The 19,828-nt window shown below is 45.8% G+C and overlaps 1 protein-coding gene across 1 annotated transcript; it reads right to left on the reverse strand.

The window, feature by feature from the left end:
- Nucleotides 1-5,880: 5,880 nt before the first annotated feature.
- LOC123083802 (protein FAR1-RELATED SEQUENCE 5) lies at nucleotides 5,881-17,587 on the reverse strand. The gene is made up of 4 exons (XM_044505714.1): nucleotides 16,906-17,587; nucleotides 14,662-14,747; nucleotides 6,484-6,977; nucleotides 5,881-6,382 (listed from the first exon to the last, which is right to left on the reverse strand). The coding sequence occupies exons 3-4, from the start codon at nucleotides 6,975-6,977 to the stop codon at nucleotides 5,881-5,883; spliced, it is 996 nt and encodes a 331-aa protein (XP_044361649.1). The 5' UTR covers nucleotides 14,662-14,747; nucleotides 16,906-17,587.
- Nucleotides 17,588-19,828: the final 2,241 nt, after the last annotated feature.

A 19,828-nucleotide genomic window follows, 5' to 3' on the forward strand; every position in this document is an offset into this window, starting at 1 on the left:
CTACTCATTCCTCGGGTCACAGGAATACCAGCTAGGGAGGAATCGATGAGTACAACTCCGAGAGAAGATGATAGACCTCGAACCCTTATTCCTTCCAAGTTGGGGAAGCGGGCTGTTGGTATTTGTGGTGGTCCAACAACCCCTTGCTCTAGGAAGGTTGGTGCAGTCGAAGTAGCCGAAGCAGAAGTGATTTTGTTTGATGATGATTTTGAGAAGATTGCTTACCTGAAGAATGGTAAATCTGATGCTGGTACTGTTGTTGGGAGAGGTGGGAAGAATGTTGTCATCACCAGGAGGAAACCGGGAGTTGAGTCTGGCAACATAACTTCCTCCAAGAGAGCATCAAGATTGCCTTTGAAGCGGCGTTTTGCTGTTGCTCCCCTAAATAAATACAGTTACCCTCATCTATCTGAGGCCCGGAAGTTGAGACAGTACGTGCTTAGTAAAGATGGTCTGGAGAAGTATTATGAGTGAATTTTCTTCTTCTTAACTTTATTGCTGCCAGAGATGCTACTTTGTCTAAACTTCTGTTGTTGTAGTATATGGACTTCTGTTCATTTCTCCCTTGCCTTGGAGTTATCGTGTCTGAACTTCTGTTGTTATAGTATCTGAACTTTTGTTCATCTCTCATTGCCTTTGAGTTATAGTATCTGAACTTCTATTTGTTATTGTATCTGAACTTCTAATATTTTTTTCCCATCCTTTTAAATCTGCAGCACAAGCTACTGCATGTTTACCATCCCTGGTAATGTGATTGACCTCATAGGACAGCAGATGGAAGGAGACGTAATGGATTATCTCATAAATTTGTGGAAGGATAAGCCAGTGACCTCTGAGATATTCACTAGTGCTGACAGGGTTGTACTTAGTACCTACTTACTACAGGTTTTAGTTCTTTGCACCCCTATCTCCCTTTTTTGCTCTAGTTTTGTTGTAGTGGCATTTGGGAGGTGTTTTAATTGTGTTTTTGTGAATGCACAGTACTGCCTAGAGTATGATTTCTTCGTTGCAATAGTTCCACAGTTTGATGCAAAAAAATCTGCTAATCTCCTCCGAATGTTTGTCCGCAAGGAAGAAGACCTTCTTAACGCAAAGCTGGTTAGGTTTTCATAACTCTTGCTTTTTTAATTTTATTTACATCCTTTAGCTGAGTTTGTCAAGAAGTTTGTGTTCATCCCGGTTGTTCAATACCTATGCTTTATCGTTTGTGTTCACCATTTCTTTCATTCTTGGCAGGTTTTTTGATACTATTCAAGCCAATTGACACAATGGCGCACTACAGTGTGTATGTGCTGAATAGATATCATGGGAGCATTGACATCCTTGATTCACTTCCTTACACTAATAAGGGAATGTCACGAACAAGTTTCCACGGAGACTACCAAAATATGATGAGTGTTTCTTAGCCTGAACCTCCTTTCATATTCTCTTGTTTGACATGAAGTTTATTATGCCTTTTGTTGACAAAATATGTTTCTGTCTCTGTTGTGGTAATACTGCTTGAACTAACTATCATTTGACAGTTGAACTTCTGCTATTTGTTTAGCTGGATCTTATGCAAGTGTTGCTTTTTATGTACCTAAACTTAACTATTTTGGTTAACATGTTTTAGACTTCATCTTATTTGTTATTTCTGGCATATCAAGAGATTTGTTGGGTTGCTTGAGGAGGTGTATGGCAAGGCTGCGTACAAAGCGAGCAAGCAGCCTAACTGGGTGACTATTGCAAAGAGGCTGACTTGTATCGATGTTCCAAAGCAAGTGAATAATGATTGTGGTTTCTTTGTTGTGAAGTTCTGCTCTGCATATGATGACGATGAGCTTGTTGATGATTTTGGTGATGTGATGGTATGTTTTGTCCTTGTTCTTGTCTCATCATCCTTCCATTTTTTTTCTTGTGTGTTTTTGCTGAGATGCTCCTGCTGTGGTTTCAGTTATCCTTTACTAAACCATCGTTTCATATCTTGTCTGCAGGCTGCTGCAGATGACTGGAAGGCCGAGTTCATGCACACTCTAATCTTTAGCGAGAAGAATGAAGTCATGCGTGCAGAGCTCCCTAAAGAGATCCAGTCCTTGGGCCCGTGAATTCGAAGCATTAGTTTTAGTGTAGATTTGATTTCGTAAAGATTTTAGGTTTGATAATGATTGGAACGATTCCGTAAAGATTTGGTTGTAAGAATGATTTAGTGATTTGTGTATCTATAGCTGCAGCACTATTACTTATGATATTGTGGACAAATGTATTTGGTGTGAAGAATGATTTCGCTTGTGAATTTCAATGTACTGCATCGTTTTCAGTATCCATGTGTTGTATGTTTTTTCTCAATATATGCACTTGAACTTCTCCCTGGGCTATGGTTGAGCTGCTTGTTTTTTGTGTTGTTTAATTTTGGGCCCCAACATATGATCTTTGACTTGAACTTCTACTTGAGATCTGGCTGGGCTGCTGGTTTCAGATGGAGAGGATTTTCTGTGTTGTGTATTGTATTGGTATTTTTCAACTCAACCAATACGTAGCCTTTTGCATAGAATCTATATGTGTTTTTTTGTGTTTTTTCAACTGCGAATGGATTTCAACTATAACTTTGTGCAAAAATATTCTCATACACTCCTTTATGTTTCTTTATCTTTTGTCGACATTGTACTTGAACTTCTGCACGTATCCAAACAGAACTTCACATCTGAACGCGTTGTCTTAGGCTTGCTAACCTTAGTTCTTACGACAATACTTTTTTTAAGCATATTTTTTCCTACATCGATTTTATATACCAGAACTTCTTCTGTAAGCTGACCTGAACTTCAAACTGTATAATTATCTGATGGTTGCTCTTTTATGGAATACAACACCAGCACCTCCTGCCATAATATACCAGAACTTCCACTGTAATCTTACTTGAACTTCATAGTGTATATTTTTCATTTTTTGTTCTTGCTTGCACTTTTATGGAATACATCACCAGCACAGCACTTCCTCTCAAAATATACCAGGACTACTGCAGTAATATTACTTGAACTTCACAATGTATATTTTTCATTTTTATTACTGTTTGCTCTTTCATGCAATACATCACCAACATAGCACTTCCTGCCATAATATAGCAGGACTTTTGTAGTAATATTACTTGAACTTCAAAGTGTATATTTTTCATTTTATTACTGCTTGCTCTTTTTAATACATCACTAGCACCTCCTCTTATACTATACTAGTACTTCTACAGTAAGCTTACTTGAACTTCTACTGTATAATTTCTTTGAAACTTCAACAATAAAAGTTCAAGTAAGCTTCTCCTAAAATATTGTTTTCAAAAGTGGAATAATATTCTGCACATTGACATGACATAAGTTTGCTTTTTTTTAGTTGAACTATTCTAACTGTTCATCAGCATTGCGCTCCTCCTAGGCTTTGGTTGTGGTGGTTTTTGCTTGACATGTACCTCTTCCTCTTCATCTTCATCTTCACCTTCCTCTTTATCTTCCTCTTCATCGTCCTCTTCCTCTTCATCATCCTCTTCCTCTTCCTCCTCGCATTCCACTTCCTCTTCCTCTTCGTCTTCCTCTTCTTTGATGGTGTCTGCATCTTTGTCTTCCTCTTCATCTTCCACCACTTTCTTGTTGCTGGCTCTAGGTTTTGTTTTTGTTTCTTCTCTGGCTTTTTGCTTGTCTTTTCAGCATCTGCGCGCTTCGGGCATGTTCTTGCATTATGTGGTTCATACTCCTTGCATATGCTACAAAGTCTGCTGCTTGCTTTCTGTGGGTGTGGTCCCTTCTTTTGTTATATAACTTTGGGTTGCTGTTTTTGAACTTTGGGTTGCTTGACCTCCTCGGCATTGTTTATTTCTAAGAGTGCTGGACAGGTGAGCTTGCTGTGTCCTGCAACCTTTTTGCACACACTACATTGCATGTGTCCAAGTGGCACTCCGTTCTCATCGAGCACGACGACTCTTCCTACAGGTGGTGCCTTTATTTGAGCTCTCTTGTCACTTTTTTGCTGCAGAAATTTTCTTCCTACGCTTTGATTCAGAGTACAGCGACAGTTTCATTGTCTCTTGCTGCCGCTGCTTCCTTAATTGGTCAACACCCTGCTTGCATTGGTTGGCTTGAGCAATGGCATGGAGCATTTCAGCTGCATAATAATGAAGGTCATCATCAATTTCAGCATCCTCTTCAGCCATCCTTTCGTCAGCATCCGCTTGATTTGCTGAATGTATTGCATCAAGCTCTTCCACGAGCCTCTTGAGGACATAGAAGGCTCTGTCATATTGCTGGTCACGTCTCATCGCTTTCTTGTTAACCATCAAATTTAGTTGCAGCAAGATGTATTGCTTTGATAGTCTTGAGCTGCCATCCGATGCAGTTGTGTTGTAGTCCCTTGTAACAAAGGTTGGTTGTGATTTTGCACTCTTTGTGTACCATTTGAGGATATACTTGTATGAAAATTTGTCAGGCTTCAGGTGGTCCAGTATGTTCATGATGTGAAGGCAGAACAGGCCTGCATGTTGTGATGAATGCATAATACATAGTTTCTGAGCCAGAAGTGAGTTTCATATATTTGATATGATACTACTAGTTTAGCTATTTAATGAGTTTGTTTTTCCGCTCACCTGTGTGTGTCCAAAGCTTGCATTCACACTCGTATATTTCATTCTCTGGGTCAGCTACAACCTGGAATTCATGCTTTGACCAGGCAAATATGTCTTCATCATCATGGCCAGCCTTGTTGTGCTAGTACACAAGGTACTTAGTGGGCTCTGCTTTAGTCTTTGCGCGAAATAGTGTGGCTTTTCTCATACTAGTCCTCATCTTGGTGTACACGGCTCTCGTGTACTTGATAGACATGTCTTCCTCGTGAACGTAAGTTGTTTTTGTGACAGGATTGGTCTGCATATGTCAAAAAATAAGATATTAGTCGAAGCAGAGTCATGGGTTTCATTTTTTTAAATTCAAAGTGCACATGTTGAAGGAAAACACAATATGATGGGGGTGTTCTTTTTGTCTGCATACCATGCTGGTCATTGTTTGCTCGTTCTCCTTCTGCATCCGAGTTTGTATGCAAGCATTTACCCGCCTAGCAAACTTGTGTAGGTTCTATGTCCCCTTGACAAACCCTCTCTTGAGAACGTGGTTCATGCTCTCACTTCATTGTGTGGAAGTCATTCTAGCATAGAAAATGTTGTTGTAATATGCTAAAATCCACATTTTCCTATCACTCCACAACTGCATCATCATCTAGTCGTTCTCCAGGTTGTACTTGTGCACGAGTTCAGCCCACGCAGTTTCAAACTCCGTTGGCATCAGCGACCATCTTAATATAGTTGTGAACTCCTCTTTGAATGTTTTATACTTTTTGTACAGCAACGCGAGGTATTCCTTGTACTTCTTCAGGATGTGCCAACGGCATAGCTTGTGGACGGTGTTTGGGAATGATTGTGGTATAGCTTTTGCCATCGACAAGCACTGGTTTGCATGAATTAAAAAAATGAAACTTGCTTATTTTTGCACTGATGGTGAAATTATGTTGTGCAAGTACTTGAACTTCACAGGTAGCAGTGTGACTATCTAAAAATGTCACATGTATTTTTCCTTATAGTAGTGTTGTTAAACTTCTATGGTACCAGTGCTTGAACTTCACAGGTAGCAGTAGGACTACCTAGTAGTGTCACACACAAAATTTTCTTTGCAGCAGTGTTGTTGAACTTCTGTGTTAGCAGTTCTTGAACTTCACATAAATAACTATATTTTTTCTCAACATGTTACATATATTTTTCTTACAGCTTTGTCCTTAAACTTCTATGATTCCTGTATTTGAACTTCACATTCATAACTAATTTTTTTCTAAACATGTGACAGATAATTTTGCTTTCTTGTACTGTTTGTTGGACTTCTATACTAACAGTGGTTGAACAGCTTGCTTTACATTATTTTCAGTTAAAACCAAATATGCCCAATACAGACCCATAGACTGGAAAGATGATGAAACATGTAGAGTTTTTTTTAACTCGCCTGCTAGAATGCAAGTTGGGTGCTTGTTGTTCATGCACCGTACAAATGTATCGAACAGCCACTTGAATGACTTTGCATCTTCGTCTCTGATCAGGGCAACAACAAATATTGTTGACTGCAAGTGATGGTTTGTTCCAACAAACACTCCCAAAGGCATATGAAATCTGTTGGTCTTGTAAGTTTTGTCGAATGTTACGCAATCGCCAAAGTCTTGATACGCTCCTCGACAGCTTGCATTCGACCAGAAAATGCTTTTAATTGACTTGTCCTTGTCTACTTGTATGTCATAGAGAAACTCATTATTGATTGCCTTCATGTCTTCGAAGAATGATACAAGTTTCAATACAACATCCAAATCATCTTTCCTTGCATTATTGGCTTTCCTGCAAATTACATGCAAACATGCATTTGTTATTTTTGCTAGCAAAGGGTTGTGACTTAGGATGCTATGTACATTGCAGTATGTGCATGTTTGAATACTTACTGGTTTAGTAGGTCTCGTCCAGTCATGCTTAGGAAGTAGCTTCCATCTTCATTTTCAGATAGCATGGACATGATTGTTGTGTGCTTGACATCGTGGTACCGCAGAAGGTTTACGTACTCCAAAATAGTGGGGTCATAATTCTTATGTGAGTGCAAGAATACCAGCATGTCATCAGTTTGCATGAGTTGGTGATTATGATTATACTCAATGTCCACTGCCACGCATGTGTTATCCTCCTGCATCTTCACCCTCATTCTTGCATTGCAGCCTGTCCTCTGCGATGTTTTGTTTCGCTGCTTGTCAGCCTCTGAAACAGAAGTTGTGTGTTTCCCTTGGAACACGCAAACAAAATACTTGTGATTGTCATTCCCTCCCGTCTTCCTAATTCCAAAACCAGCGTGTCTGGCGTATCTGTTATAAAATTCCCTTCCTTTCTCTACATCTTGGAATCGCATCTTTAGTCTTGGTATTAGATAATCTGGGAGATCCGACATCTGCAGAAAAAGAAAAAATAATCCAAACGGCACGTTAAAATGCAATATGAACTTGTTATCCTGGAGGGAGCAGAAAGTTTGCAGATAATACAAGATGCGTATATAAATATTTTGTTTCACTTACGTGCATGTATGATCGCAACTCCACCGGAGTCTACTGCTGTCCCTCTGGGATGGGGCACGGCGGAGTAATCATCGCAGGATCCAGGAGTGGGTCACGAGGAGGAAGGAGGGCTGAAGATGGCCTTTCTCTTGTTTGTGTCCTTTTTGCTTGAGGTAGTTGTGGAGGTATTACGATCCTGGTCTTGGTTTGCTCTTTTGTTTTGTGAAGCAATCCATCTACCTTATGTCCCGTACAATTCTGACTTGTAGCAGCAGCAGCAGGATCCAACGGTGGTAGTGTGCAGAGCACTCTCCTTCGTGTGTGTGTGTTCCTGTTGGATTTGTCTTGGGATTCGGTTTAGTTGCTTCCCTTTGGCATTGCAAGGCACACTAGGATAACCTCCAGAGTTAGAGCAGGACTTGATCTAACCTCCTCCTCCATCGGTGTGCTTGGGAGTCTGCTGGTAGATACAAAGAATCCGTGGGGGATTTCGGGTGTCACCCAATTAGGTGAAGGCGCAAAGTTGTGCGGATAGGGCTGTGACCCAACATCTTGGAAGTCTCCATGTGTTTCAGGTGTCATCCATTTTTGGTCTGGAGCAGGTTAGTAATGTTGTAGGTGCGTTTGAGGTGTGACCCATTGAGGGGGTGGTGCAACGCATATAGGCTTAGGATTGTGTACTTGTTGTTGGGAACTTCTAAGCTTCTTCATGTGTCTCTCGTCTTGCTGACATAAAATAAAAAAAATGTTTATTGCACACAAGTTACATCTTCCTATACCTTTGTAACTGAACTTAGAATTATTCACAGCCTGAACTTCTCATATAAAAGTGGTGTTCATGTACATATTTTTCCCCTAGGACAGGCATCACACTCTGCACTGAGCTGAGGATCTGCAAATACTTTCGTACGTGAACTGAGCACCCTTCACAGAATGAACCTCACATTCTATTAATTCTACACTATTTGATTATTTATATGTACCTGAACTGAGCACTCTCCACAACCTGAACTTCTTGTTTTGTAAAGGGGAAATACTGTCTACAGTTAAAAAACCTGAACCTTCATGAGTTTGAATGGTTGAACCACTAGTGCATACCAACCTGACCTTCATGTGATCACATGCATGTTCTATTTTCCTTTTATTTTTCGCACACAACCTGAATTCTAGCACACTTAATAGTTGAACTTCACATGGCTTTCACATGTGAATGCAGGTAGATTTTCTACTGTTTGTAGCCTGGACTGAGGCTCACTCACTACCAGAACTTCACATGGTTGTAAGAAAATGACAAACATAAGGAAGTTCAACCATACCCTGGCTAGAAGTTTGGCCAACCTTTTTCCAGCAGGTGATAGGCCGCCTTGAGAGCAATTCGTCAAGGAGGTAGGAGAGGAATTCCATGGCAATCCATGTCTTGCAGAGGGCGCGAAGTTCATCTGCACAAAGCAAGAAGTTCAGGCAAGGCAAGATTGAAGAAGAAGGCAACAAGTGGGAGGAAGTTCATGTAGCGTTGCTGGATTTGAAGGCGCCGCCGATGCCGCCTCCGCCACGGAGTTGCTCCGTTAGCCGCGCCGTTGGCCGTAGCTTGTGTCGGGCCGTCATCTACTCTGCCAAGGCGTCGAGCGGTGAGGGTGGTAGGAGGATGAGGCTTCCAGAAGTCCATGGCGTCTTCGCCGCATCCAGGCGACGCGGGCAACCTCGCACCGGCGTCCGCTGTCACTCACTCGCCCGCGCCAGTGGTCGGTAAGGAGGTGGCGGCGGAGGGGTGGCGCCAGATCCGGTCGACCAGGAGCTGGAGACGGATGGGAGGCGCCAGATCCCGTTAGCCAGGAGCTGGAGACAGGGGGAAGGCGCCGGATCCGACGAAGTTCGGCGGCGAAGCACGGGAAGAGGTTGGGGATCGAGGGGAGGAGCGGCGAGGAGGAGGGTTGGGCGGATCGGGATCGGGGTCAGGTGGATCCTGTAGGGGAGGCTCGGGATCTGGTGGGTTCCTGTCGAGGCGAGTTGGCAGTTTGGGAAGTTCGGGTGGGTTCTGTCGGCCCTTATAGGGGTTGCTGTGATCCAAATAACTATTCTAATCCTGGGATTAGAATAGTGCTATTATATATATATAGGGTGGGTCTATTATGATAACACCCTTAAGTGTCTTATTATGCTAATACTAGTGTTATTCTGCTAACACTTCTGCACTCCTCCGTCCACCTGACCCGAACCGCACAGCAACCGGAGAAAACTGCGCTAGCCCACCCCCCGCACCCCACCTAGCGCTAGTTGCCCACCTTCTTCCCCACCACCACCACTACCCAGCGCCCCACCAGCCCCCTCCCGTGGCCCCCCACCTCCATCCTCCGTCGCACCTTCCCCGATCCACCTTCTGCTTCGGCCGCGCGACCTTCTCCCGGCCGCTGCCGCCTCGTCCCCAGCCTCGCTGCGTCCTCTCCGGCGCCGCAGCCATCTCCCCGAGCCCACGGCCTCCTCTCCGACGTCGTGGCCTCCTCCCCGGCCTCGCGGCCTCCTCCGCCGCGCACCCGACCGACGCCACTTGGGGGCAACCTCTTCAACTCCTATGGCGCCTGCGCGTATCTCCCCTCACCATCGTACCGGGTCCATCCCCCACTCCTCACCCTCTCTTCCCCAGCCTAGATCCGCATCCATAGCGGCTGGATTTGCCTCCTCCCGCAGCATAGGGTCAACTTCGACCTTCCCCCATGGCTGCCCTCCCCATTCCATGATTTGGCTACAGGGCGTCGCCGTGCAGCTTCGTCGGTGCGGCCCAGCACACCGGCGAGTCTCCCCCCACTCTCCCTTGCCACCAACCCCCGACCACCTCCCCCCGCGCGGTGCTACCTCCCCCTTCCTAGTGGCACCCAACGGCGGGGAGCTGCTTCGACTAGCAAACAAGGGACGACAAGGGTGGTGGAGGCAGCGGCACCATGGCCTCACCCCCTCCCCCTCTAAGCACCCCCACATGCAGCTCTCCCACCCAGTGCAGTTTGCCGGCGGTAGCAGGGAAGGGAGGGCGAGTGGACTGCACCATCAGATCCTAACTCCCTGCCGAATGTCTCGTCTCTCCCCCGCTGTGCCCCTTCTCCTTCTACTTCTGCTCCGTCGGGGGCAAGGACGGGCTCTGCCGCGCCAGGAGCAGTTCGCCGGGAACGAGGGATCCTAGTCTGGCCTCTGCCCTACTGTTGAGCCATGGAGTAGCAGCGGGATCGAGATGCGTCGGGCCTAGGAGCGTCTCCTTCAACTCTGGCAGCCAGGAGATATAACTACTGGGAGGGCATGAGCGGTTTGGTTGGCACTCCAGTGCAGATCGGTTGGTGGATAGATGACGGCCGTGACCTGTTGTGATGCAGATGGTTCGCCACGCCAGTTCCACACACCCGCCAATGAGCCGGCCACTGTCCCCGTCTTCCAACTCCGCTCGTCCCTCGCTGGAGCAGCACGGGCATGGCGATGCAGTGCGCTGCGATTCCGTGTGTAGTGCATATCGTGCATCTTGTGAGGTCACCGCTGTGAATTTTTTGGGTGTAATTTTGCAGTTCACTCCCTTTGGCGAGAGGTTCGGCGGGCATGTTCCTGTGAAGTGCGGCACGTGTGTTCATGCAGTGTGGACCGTGCAGTTTACTCGATGCTCTCATGCAGTGCTGAGCGCATCTGCTTGCAGTCCCGCATGATGCATGTGTAGTCTGCCTCCTGCCGCGCAAATGCGTGTAGTACATTTTTTCAAGGAAAAGTTGGGCGATGCAGTTCACTCCATTCATGTTTTGCATTTTTTGGAGAAAGTTTTTTGAAAGTGCAATCAGTTTGTGTAAAAAGAATAAGTTTCAATACCCCTATGTATGAAGTGCAATTTCTTTCGTGTGTTTCAAAAATCAGTCGACTATATCAACACCTGAAGTGCATTTGGTCCTCATATGTGGTTCACTTTTAAGAGTGATGTTGTTCACTTGTGCTCAAAAATGAAAGTGCTAAAAAATTAGCGCAACAACAAAGATAGTAATGAGGTTCACTTTGATATATGTCACGGTTCACTTGCCTCCTCTCTGCGGTCCACTCTCGTTCACAAAAAAAATTGAAAAAGGCAACAAAAACTCGTCTGAGAAAAATTTACATTCAACAAAAGAAATCATGGAGTCCACTTGACCGTCTGATGCAGTGCGGTTTTCAGTCTAAAGTAGTGCAGTTTTCTATCTGATGCAGTACATACGACGATTTTGGTGTCGTGAAAAAACAGAGTGTCCGCATTTCGTTAAAATCAAAATTGCTCTTAAACCGTAAGGAATCCGAGAGAGTGTTCTACATGAAAAAGTTGTGCCTCATCAATATCTTTCAAAGGGCGTGTAATTTGAATCATTTCGACCAACGTTTTGTAAATTTTTTGTGAAAACGGCCGCTGCCTCTCGCCGCCAGCCGCATGATTTTTTAAATTAACTAAAAACCGTAAGGAATCTCAAAAACATTAAATGAAAGTTGTGCCTAATCTATAGCTTTCCAACGGCATATCACACACCTCGTTTCGACAAATGATTCAAAAAGTGGAGCTAAAACATTACGAAAATTGCAAAACATTCAAAAAACAAAATCCCGCAATTTACTAAATTTAAAACTGCTCTTAAACCGTAACAAATTAGAGAAAATAATACATATGAAAAAGATGCGCCTCCATGATATCTTTCCAACGGTGTATCATTTGCTTTATTCCGACGAGCGATTTAGAAAAAAAAACGCGAAAAAACGCTCGCTGCCACTCGTCGTGCGCCTCACCGTTTTCAAAACTACTCTTAAACCGTGAGGAATCTCGAAAAGTGTTCAACATGGAGAAGTTACACCTAATTCATAGCTTCTCAACGGTATATTACACGCCTCGTTCCGATAAATGGTTAAAAACTAGAGCGAAAAAGGTACCAAAAAAACACCACGTGCGATTTTTTCTGACACGAAGTTCACTAGTCTCTGTATTGCAGTACCCCTGCTACTAAAACTGCACGTGATTTCCGACATGAAGTTCACTACTCTCTGCACTGCACTTTCACTAGCAAAGGTACTGCAATACACTGGACTAATGAACTTCGTGTCGGAAAAAACTGCACGCGGTGTTTTTCGGTACATTTTTTGCTCTAATTTTTAACCGTTTGTCGGAACGACATGTGTAATATACCGTTGAGAAACTATGGAATAGGCGCAACTTTGCCATGTTGAACACATTTCAAGATTCATCACAATTTAAGAGCAGTTTCACAAATTGTGCGGCTCACGACGAATGGTAGCAAGTGTTTTTTCGTGATATTTTCTAAACTGCTTGTCAAAATGAATTAAATGATACACCATTAGAAAGATATCGTCGAGGCGCATCTTTTTCATATCTATTATTTTCTCTAATTCGTTACGGTTTAAGAGCGGTTTTAAATTTACTAAATCGCGGAATTCAGTTTTTTGAATTTTTTTCAAATTTCAGTACTATTTTCGCTCCAGTTTTTTAACCGTTTGTCGACACAAGGCGTGTGATACGTCGTTGGAAAGCAATGGACAAGGCGCAACTTTCATTTGTTGAAATGTTTTTGAGATTCCTTATGGTTTTAAGTTAATTTGAAAATCGCGTAGCTGACGACGAGTGGCAGCGGCCATTTTTTCTCGAAATTTTTACAAACCGCTGGTCGGAATGATTCAAATGACATGTTGGAAAGATATCGATGAGGCGCAACTTTTTCATCTAGAGCACTTTCTGTAATTCCTTACGGTTTAAGAGCAGTATTAAAAATACCGAAATGCGGACACTCTGTTTTTCGCGACACCAAAATCGACGAGTGAACCGCATCGAACATAAAACTGAACTGCTTCAAACTGAAAACCGCTCTGCATCGGACAAGGAAGCGAGCTGCATTGTTTCTAAATGCATTTTTATTTTAAATGGATTGTACGAGAAGTCATTCATAGTGGACTTTTTTCAAGACCAAAGCGCACTCATTTGCATGATTTTTTAAATGCATTTTTATTTTTAAAATGTGTGTACTGATAAGTCCTTCGTGGTGGATTTTTTTCAGACCAAAGTGCACTACATTTTTTGCATGTTTTTAAGTACATTTTGTTTGAAGTGGACTGTATTGAAGAGTCCTTCGTAGTGGACTTTTTTCAAGACCAAAGTGCACCGCATTTGCATGATTTCTTAAATGCATTTTTTGTTTAAAAAGGTGTGTACTGACAAGTCCTTCATAGTGGACTTTTTTGTAGACCAAAGTGCACTGCATTTTTGTATATTTTTAAATGGATTTTGTGTGAAATGGACTGTACCAAAAAGTCCTTCATAGTGTTCTTTTTTTACCAAAGTCCACCGCATTTTCTTCATGGATTTACTGCACTATGGCAACAGAGATGAACTGTATGAAAAAACTTCATCATTTTTGCTTCATTTTTGGCAACAAGGGAACCGCATTACTTTTTTGTCGTTTTCGTAACATGTTTTTTTACACTTCACATCGGAAGTAAGTGTACCACGACACTACCGAAAGTGAAGCGCACAAGTTTTTGTTAACTTTTTTCATACTTTTTTACTGGCGTAGACCGGGCTAGTGGACCGCACGGACTAAGCTAATGAACTACATCTAATAAGAAGTGAGCTTCTTTCAAGATGTTTTATTAGAAGCGAGCTTATTTTGAGATGTTTTTGTTTCTATTTACCAAGTGGACTGCAGAGGAGTTGTATAGCAAACCGCGTGAGAGAGCAAAGTGAGCTTCAAAGCATACAAATCTATCTGATTGTTTTACACATACAGACACACATATAGAAAATCTACACTCTCCATCAGCCAAACTCAAAAAATTTCTACGGGCTACACTTGCACTAAGACAAAACTGCAGCCTACGTGAAGGCTAATCACACCATCATGGTAATGAAATGCAGTTTTTACAATGAAGTGTAATTTCCAACAAGAAGAAAATTGATAAATGGGGCAATTGGGTGGATACTGCTCTTCCAGGTCGTCGCCGCCGCCTTTGAACATCTTCTTTCCCTTTTGACGTTCGAAGTAGGGGAAAGGACCGCGAGCAGGGGATAAGTGGACTACACATGTGCTTGTCGTGCACTGAGTTGAGCTGGCGAGCATGGGAAGGATGGACGGAGCAGTGGACTGCACGCCCAAGCTGCGTGAACCACGAGCCACTCGCCGGCGAGCTGCAAGTCCTCGACGGAGAAGAATTCGCTGACGCCTCGATACTGCAAGGTACTCGAGGGGGCACACGCCTACTGCACTGCACGCAGAGTCGCGGTGCACTGCACCACCACAGCCTTTGCTGCTCCAGCGGCAGAGGGCCAGGCTCCACTGCCGCATGCGCAGGGCCGTCTCCAGGAATTTGGGGGCCCGGGGTGGAAATCAAAATGTTGGCTCAAAATTTGAAGAAAAAACATATAACTGAAGAACTATCTTGAAAAAGTCGCATACCTACCCAAGAAATACCTCATGGTAAAGCCTATTCTTTTGTTCGAATACACAATATGAGTAGAACTAGAACTCAATGTGGAACAATTGGACAAAATAGATAAGATATGACAAAAAATATGTGTGGGGATATAAAAGAGACCTGATCAATAGGTTGCTTCGTCCGTTCTGATATATGCACACAATACTGTTGCCGGCATCGACGAAAAAAATATCTTCATCTTGAAACTGAAATAAACATAGGGGCAATTTGAGTTCAATGGATTACTGATTCGTTTTCACTTCAATTTCTATTCAATGTTAAAGTGCACCTATTTATAAATCAACACATACAACATCAATTTGGAAATCAGCAGATACAACATGTCAGTTCAAATGCATCTGTTGTTGTTATATGTCTGTGTCGGTCAAAGAAATCACTGATGAGTAGTTTGCTCTCGGCTTCCAAGGCGCATCTAGTCCAGGGCAAAGGGGAGGCAGGCGAAGGGCCGGCAGCAGCAGTACGGGGGCTTCAGCGGTCGGGCACACGTTGGGATCTTGCAGGAACGGTGTGGAGCAGCTAGATGGCCGTGCTAGATCAGGGGAGAGCAGCGGCCGACGACGGATTGCAGCAGATGAGCAGTCGTCGACTTGTGGATGGCAAACGACTAGGGGAGGGGGGGAGGCGCTAGGGGAGGGCTGCAGCCCTAGGGATCGGGACTGTATCAGGGCTTGTGCAGAGATTGAGAAGGTGTTCGCGTCAGACTCGGGCGGGTCGCAGACATACGTGCGCAGCAGTTTCTCCTCGATCGGGGCCCCAAAATTTTGGGGGCCCTGTGCGGTCGGCCAATTTGGCCGCCCTTATCGACGGGCCTGCGCATGCGTACTGCAGACGCACGCGCACGCGAGCTGCACGCAATACGCCCGCGAGCTGCACACATACGCGACCCCTGGAGAGGGAGGGAGCTTCTTGTAGGCCATTGGAGCAGTCAGAAAGGAATCGCAGCCGTCGTCCTACTCATCAGCCACGGTTGTGGGAAGAAGCATAGGAGACGGCGGAGGCCATGACCACCGGATCTGAGGAGGGGAAGCCGTGCGGCCATCGCGCCGGGATAGCACCTTAGCCTCACCGAGATCGAGGGGAGGCGACCCGATAGGAAGAGGATGGCCGCCGGGGAGGCACGGAGAGCTCGGGCGGATGCATAGTTGTCGGGGTAGCTACCCAGGGGGCAGGGGGTGGACGAGTGAGGTGGAACCTGATCCCGCCGGATCCGGTGGTTGCTTGGCAGGGGCGTGGCCGGAGTTGATGGCTGACCCTGGGGGTGACGGCGGCGGGGCGTGAGCCGTTGGCAGCGGTGGCTCGTATCTACGGCGGCGTGAGAGGAGGGGTCCGGGATGGGGACCAGGGGGCGGGGAGGCGATGGTGTGCTCCTCGATCCTGTTGCATGGCGGCGTGGTAGACCGAAACCACCCGGATCCGTCCCCGAGGAGGTTCTGGGGGGAAGGTGGTGGTAGGTAGCCAGCGCCGGCGCCAGGGGGACACCCAAGATTTGGCCCAAACAAATCAGTAGATGTCTTCATTCAACGACCCACAAGCCGACAGCCCACACAGCATGCCGGCTACAGGCCTACAATTCAGCTGATCACCTTGTTACATTGATTCGTTCGACCCCAATCCATACCCCAACCTAACCTAGCGCGAGCGGCGGCGGCGGCGGTGTGGCCAGTACTACAAGCAGCGGCCAAGGGCCAACGGAGCCGGCGACGGGCGACCAGGTTCCATTCTCCTTGTCGATGTCTTCTCTTAGTTCTCTATAATTCTCTTCCCCTAAGGCCCTAGGTCCCAGTCAGTTCCTAACTTCCTATAGCGTATAGATTAGAACGATCCAGACACTAGTTTGCTAGATTACAATTTTGCTATTTTTAATGTAGTTTGCTGGAACAATCAGGTTGCTACTTGCTAGTACATCTAATTTGCTAGAACGACCAGGTTGCTAGCAGTACTAGTTTGCTAGATTGCAATTATGGTATTTTAATCTATCAATTTTCAGAGGGTATAACAGTTTTGGTAGATTGCTGATCTATTTTTTTTACCTTGTATCATAGATGAAGAAGGGTGTTAGCATATTTGCATTGTGGGAAAGAGCTTCGAAGGCAAAGAAAACATGTTCTACATCTACTGATCTACATCAAAACCTTTGCTGGTTTGTAATCTTTCTTAAATGCTAGAGATATTGCTGCAATGCCATTTTGTTACTATTATGCATATATGGCAGCAGTACTGGCATATGGTCATTGGCTCATTGCCGTTGGTATTGATTCTGCCAGTAGCTACTGCTAGTGTTGAAAGTGTTGTGTTGTTTGGTTCATATACTACATTTAGAGCAAAAAAAATTTGGATGAATACCCAGGCTTCATTTCCTGACGCCGCCACTGTAGGTAGCCTGGATGGGGTTGGCCGGATCCGTGCCCGAAGTGGACTCCTCGAGAAGGAGCAATAGGGAGGAAGGGGGCGCACCATGGCTATGGGTTGTGGAAGAGCGCGAGGTGGTGGGGTGGCGCCGTGGAGGGAGTTGGTGCGGCGGCACGGGGAAAGGTAGGTGGTGCGGTGCCGCGCGAGGTGGTGGTGGGGGGGCTCGGTTGCGTGGCGCCCTGGCCTGGGGAAGGTAGCGCAATGGTCGGCGGAGTTGGTGCGGCGGTGTGGGGGAGGTGGTGCGGTGGTGGAGCATGGGGTGAGAGAGAGGAGTGGGTGGCTGAGGTGAGGATAAGGTGGGGTGGTTTTTTTTGCTTTGTTGTGCAATTCGTTCGGTTCCTTCGTGCGGTTATGTTTTGTAGCGGATAGGTCTCGAGATGTTAGCAGAATAAGATTAGGTTGTTAGCAGCATGTGTTAGCAGAATAGGATAAAGCTATTTTGTTACTAGTAACAGAATATTATATGGAAAACGTTTCTAATCATCCGGTTGATTTCAGCCAGGCGTAAGCCGCCTCTGCAAGTCGCCACGTGTCTGTGATTCGGGATGACTCCACGCTTGTTCATTGTGTCCCTGTCCCACTACTGTTGTTGCGTGTGCGGTGTGCCCATGTGAGACCGCTGCTGCAACTGTTTTTCTTTCTTTCGAGAGAATGTGCTACTACTGTTTAACTCGCGCACCCGCATGCGCCTACACTGCTACTGCTGGTACTCTCTCTCATCCGCACTTCACTGCCATGGGCGTCAGCCTTTTTCCTTTACTGAGTTGACCACATGGCTCTACATGCTGCATGCATTAACTGGTAAGAAGAAGCTAGCTCTACAAAGATTGGCACTGACCATTGTCCATTAGTAACAGCAATTTTCCCGCAAATGAAAAGTTCACAATGCAATCAAGGCCAACATAGTGTCTGATGCAAATATAGTCCGTGTTGCAAACTGTCTTTTCCTGTGATATAACTATATAAGTGTTTGGCTGTTCCCCGCAAAAAAAAAGGTTTGGCTGGTCTGTTTTATTTGTGTGAAAAAGCTTACATAAGTGTAATATATTTTTAATTGATATTTTCCAACGATCAAAATAGATATTTGCTACATGAGAAAGTCAGTAACGCGGACACTAGAAGGATGGGTGATGCTACTGCATACACTCGACGCTATAAAACTAACCGGTTGTAAAAACAGACGCGTGACGTTGGGTGGTCGGTCAGTACCGCTGCAAAGTGCAAACTGGACATGCAATGCTACAAGTCGGCTCGCCACTAGCTTTTCTCGCTTGTGCTATTTTGTTGTTCGACTGACATGCAGATGCCTCCAGAACTATTGAAAGCCGCGCACTACAGTCGTCTGATTTGGACGCGTTAGCCATTTAGCTGTGACCAGCATTTGCATCATGACTCATGTTGCACTTGCCATTTGCAACATGACCTATGTTGTGCTCGGGAGGTTCTGAAACTAGGCCATCGTTGCAAACACTCATCGCCACACAACATCGCAATGTTGCGGCCATCGCAACATGCCCCAGGTTGCAACCCCAACCTTTCCCAAGTTGTAGCCATCATCGCACAGCATCGCCAATGTTTTTGCCATCGCAGCATGTTCCATGTTGCAATCACAACCTCTCTTAAGTTACACCTGTCGCCGCACAACATCACCCACGTTGCGCTCGCAATATGACCGAGGTTCCAGTCGTCACAACATGTCCCACGTTGCGTTGCTATGATGGAGCATCATCGGACCGCCGGAGCATCACCGGTGCTATGATGGAGCATTGTCGGACTGTCGAAAATATCGCCCGTGTTGCAACGGAGCTTTGTGGAGCATTGCCCATACTACTACGGAGCGTCGTCGACCATCGGGGCATCACCCGTGCTGTGATGAAGCATCATCAGGGCCACCGAAACATCGTCGTTGCTGCAATGAAGCTTTGTGGAGCATTACCGGTGGTGTTATGGAGCATTGTCGGGTCGTCGGAGCATCAGTGGTGCTACGGTGAGCATTGTCGTGTCGTCGGAACATCATCGTTGCTACAATGGAGCTTTGTGGAGTATCATCGGTGTTGTTATGGAGCGTCGTCGGGGCCGTGGGAACATCGCCATTGCTACAATGGAGAACGTCGGTGCTGCGATGGAGCATCACCGGGAGACCGGAGTATTGTCAGGTCATCGGAGGATCATCGGTGCTACAATGAGCATCATCGGGGCCGCGGGAACATCGTTGTTGCTACAATGGAGCACGTCGGTGTTGCGATGGAGCATCGCTGGGCCGCCAGAGTATCGTCAAGTCATCGGAGGATCACCGGTGCTACAATGAGCATCGTCGGGGCTACCGAAACATCGTTGTTGATATAATGGAGCGCGTCGATGCTGCGATGAAGCATCACCGGCCCGCCAGAACATCCTCGGTGTCATGATGAAGCAATCGTCGGACCGCCGGAACATTGATGGCGCAACGAAGGAGCATCACTGTCGCTATGATGGAGTATCGTCGGGCCACTGAAACATCGTCGGTGCTGCAACGGAGGGTGGCTGAGCCGTTGGAGCATTGTCGGGCCGCTGAAAAATTGCCGGTGCTGCAACGGAGCATGGCTGAACCGTCAAAGTATCACCGACACTACAATGGAGCATAGCCGGGTCGCCGGAGCATCGCCGGTGCAGCAACGGAGCATCAACGGTGCTTGAAAGGATGGTCGCACTAGTGGCGTTGCTGCAACCCCAGAGCTCATTGGCGCTGTTGCCGTGGCTGATATATGGCAAGCTCGACGGCCATTTTGCTGTAAGGTGACCGGCCATATGACGTGTTGATATACGGAGCATTGTCGCGGGACACAATTCTGCTGCTCTCGTAGAGTATGCGTGTGCG

Source organism: Triticum aestivum, chromosome 4A (genome assembly GCF_018294505.1).
Source record: "Triticum aestivum cultivar Chinese Spring chromosome 4A, IWGSC CS RefSeq v2.1, whole genome shotgun sequence".
In the NCBI taxonomy this organism is placed as follows: Eukaryota; Viridiplantae; Streptophyta; class Magnoliopsida; order Poales; family Poaceae; genus Triticum; species Triticum aestivum.